At 37.2% G+C, this 1,446-nt stretch overlaps 1 protein-coding gene across 1 annotated transcript; it reads right to left on the reverse strand.

Moving 5' to 3' along the window:
• On the reverse strand, window positions 1-354 carry CBG00842 (the record flags this gene model as incomplete). The annotated part of the gene is made up of 2 exons (XM_045241719.1): window positions 1-260; window positions 306-354. The coding sequence occupies 2 exons, from the start codon at window positions 352-354 to the stop codon at window positions 1-3; spliced, it is 309 nt and encodes a 102-aa protein (XP_045091732.1).
• Between the last annotated feature and the right edge of the window lie 1,092 nt (window positions 355-1,446).

The following is a 1,446-nucleotide window of genomic DNA, read 5'->3' on the forward strand; positions in this document are numbered from 1 at the left end:
TCAAGAAAATTGGAATGTTCCGTCATCGATCGACTTCTGAAAATGATCGAAGTCGATATGTATCGGTTTTCTCTCGCCCTCGTACTGAACCGCTGCCGTCGTTTTTCCTTTCGAAATACGAAAATCGATAACGAATGCATGTTTTCCCGATGAAGCATTAAAGAACTTTTTTCCGATTCGATCGTCGTCTTTGAGCAGAAGTTGACGAGCGTACTGGTGGCTTCCAATCAAACCCTCCAGTTTCTTCACGAGCTCATCGACTCTGGAAAATTTAATTGGAAATGAGTCCGAAATAGTATTCTTACCTGTTTTCGATACTTTCGGAGGTGGTTCAACGTCACTTCCGCTATCCATTATAGATTAGAGGTATAATTATATGTTCAAAAACAATTAATTTAAAAAAAATCAATAATTTACTGTAAGTCGTAAGAACATTGGTTTTCAGTGCATACACCGTTACGTAAAGTTGCACAAAGTTTGGAAAACCACTGAAAAAAGACTTTTGATACAGCAAGGAATCGAACCATGGCCGGTGGCGCGCCGTCCCGAAACACTACCCACTACTCCATGCGCGCGCTGACAGTTGGCGTATTGAAAGGCTGATATGAAGCACGCGCTGCCTCTCTTTTCTAAACAACGATTTGAACACATTTTATTCACATTTTTAGGTGGAAATTGAGATATTAAAAAAATGGGGGAACAGGTAGAAGTAAACTCGAACATGTATATTGTAGCAAATTTTTCGTAGAATCTGAATATGTAATAAAAATCTGCGACATCGACCTGCATTACCGTCAAAATTCGCAAAAACGTCTAAATTTTAGAACCATGTCATCTTTGGATGCGTTTTTTGCTAGCTCGAACTTTTTCAAATGTCATCAAATTGCATATCTGAACAGTCATAGAATTGATCTAAGTATTTTGATATTAAAAACATGGGGTCATCGCTAAAAAAAATTCACAATTTTTGCTTGAAGTTTGATGGATTACTGCAAAAATGGGGGAACTGCTGGCTAAATATGGCTTAATGCATCTTATTCACCATCTAAAAAAGTATTTAGAACAATCATAAAAAGAAGCGACATCGACTTTTATTACACTTTTCAGACCAAATTTCTCATGTCGATTTCTGTTTTTCACGAGTATTTTGAAAGTCGTTGGTTTTCAACGCAAACGCTTTACATCAGTCGATTCTACGTGTTTTTTTACATAACGAGACCAAATTTCAATAAAATCGGTCCATCCAGTCTCGAGTTCTACGCCTTCAAACATGCCAGATACCCCCCCAAGAGAAAAAAAATTAGGCTCCGCCCCCTCGCGTTGCGGTGCCTAACCATAGGAAATTGAAAAAGTATTTTTTGTGTGTTTTTTTTTCGATTTTTGAGGGAAAAAAAGATTTTTTGGAAAACAAAAAAAACTATGAGAACTGAAAATTCCAGATTTTCT

Source organism: Caenorhabditis briggsae (assembly GCF_000004555.2).
Source record: "Caenorhabditis briggsae complete genome, chrII, whole genome shotgun sequence".
Classification (NCBI taxonomy): Eukaryota; Metazoa; Nematoda; class Chromadorea; order Rhabditida; family Rhabditidae; genus Caenorhabditis; species Caenorhabditis briggsae.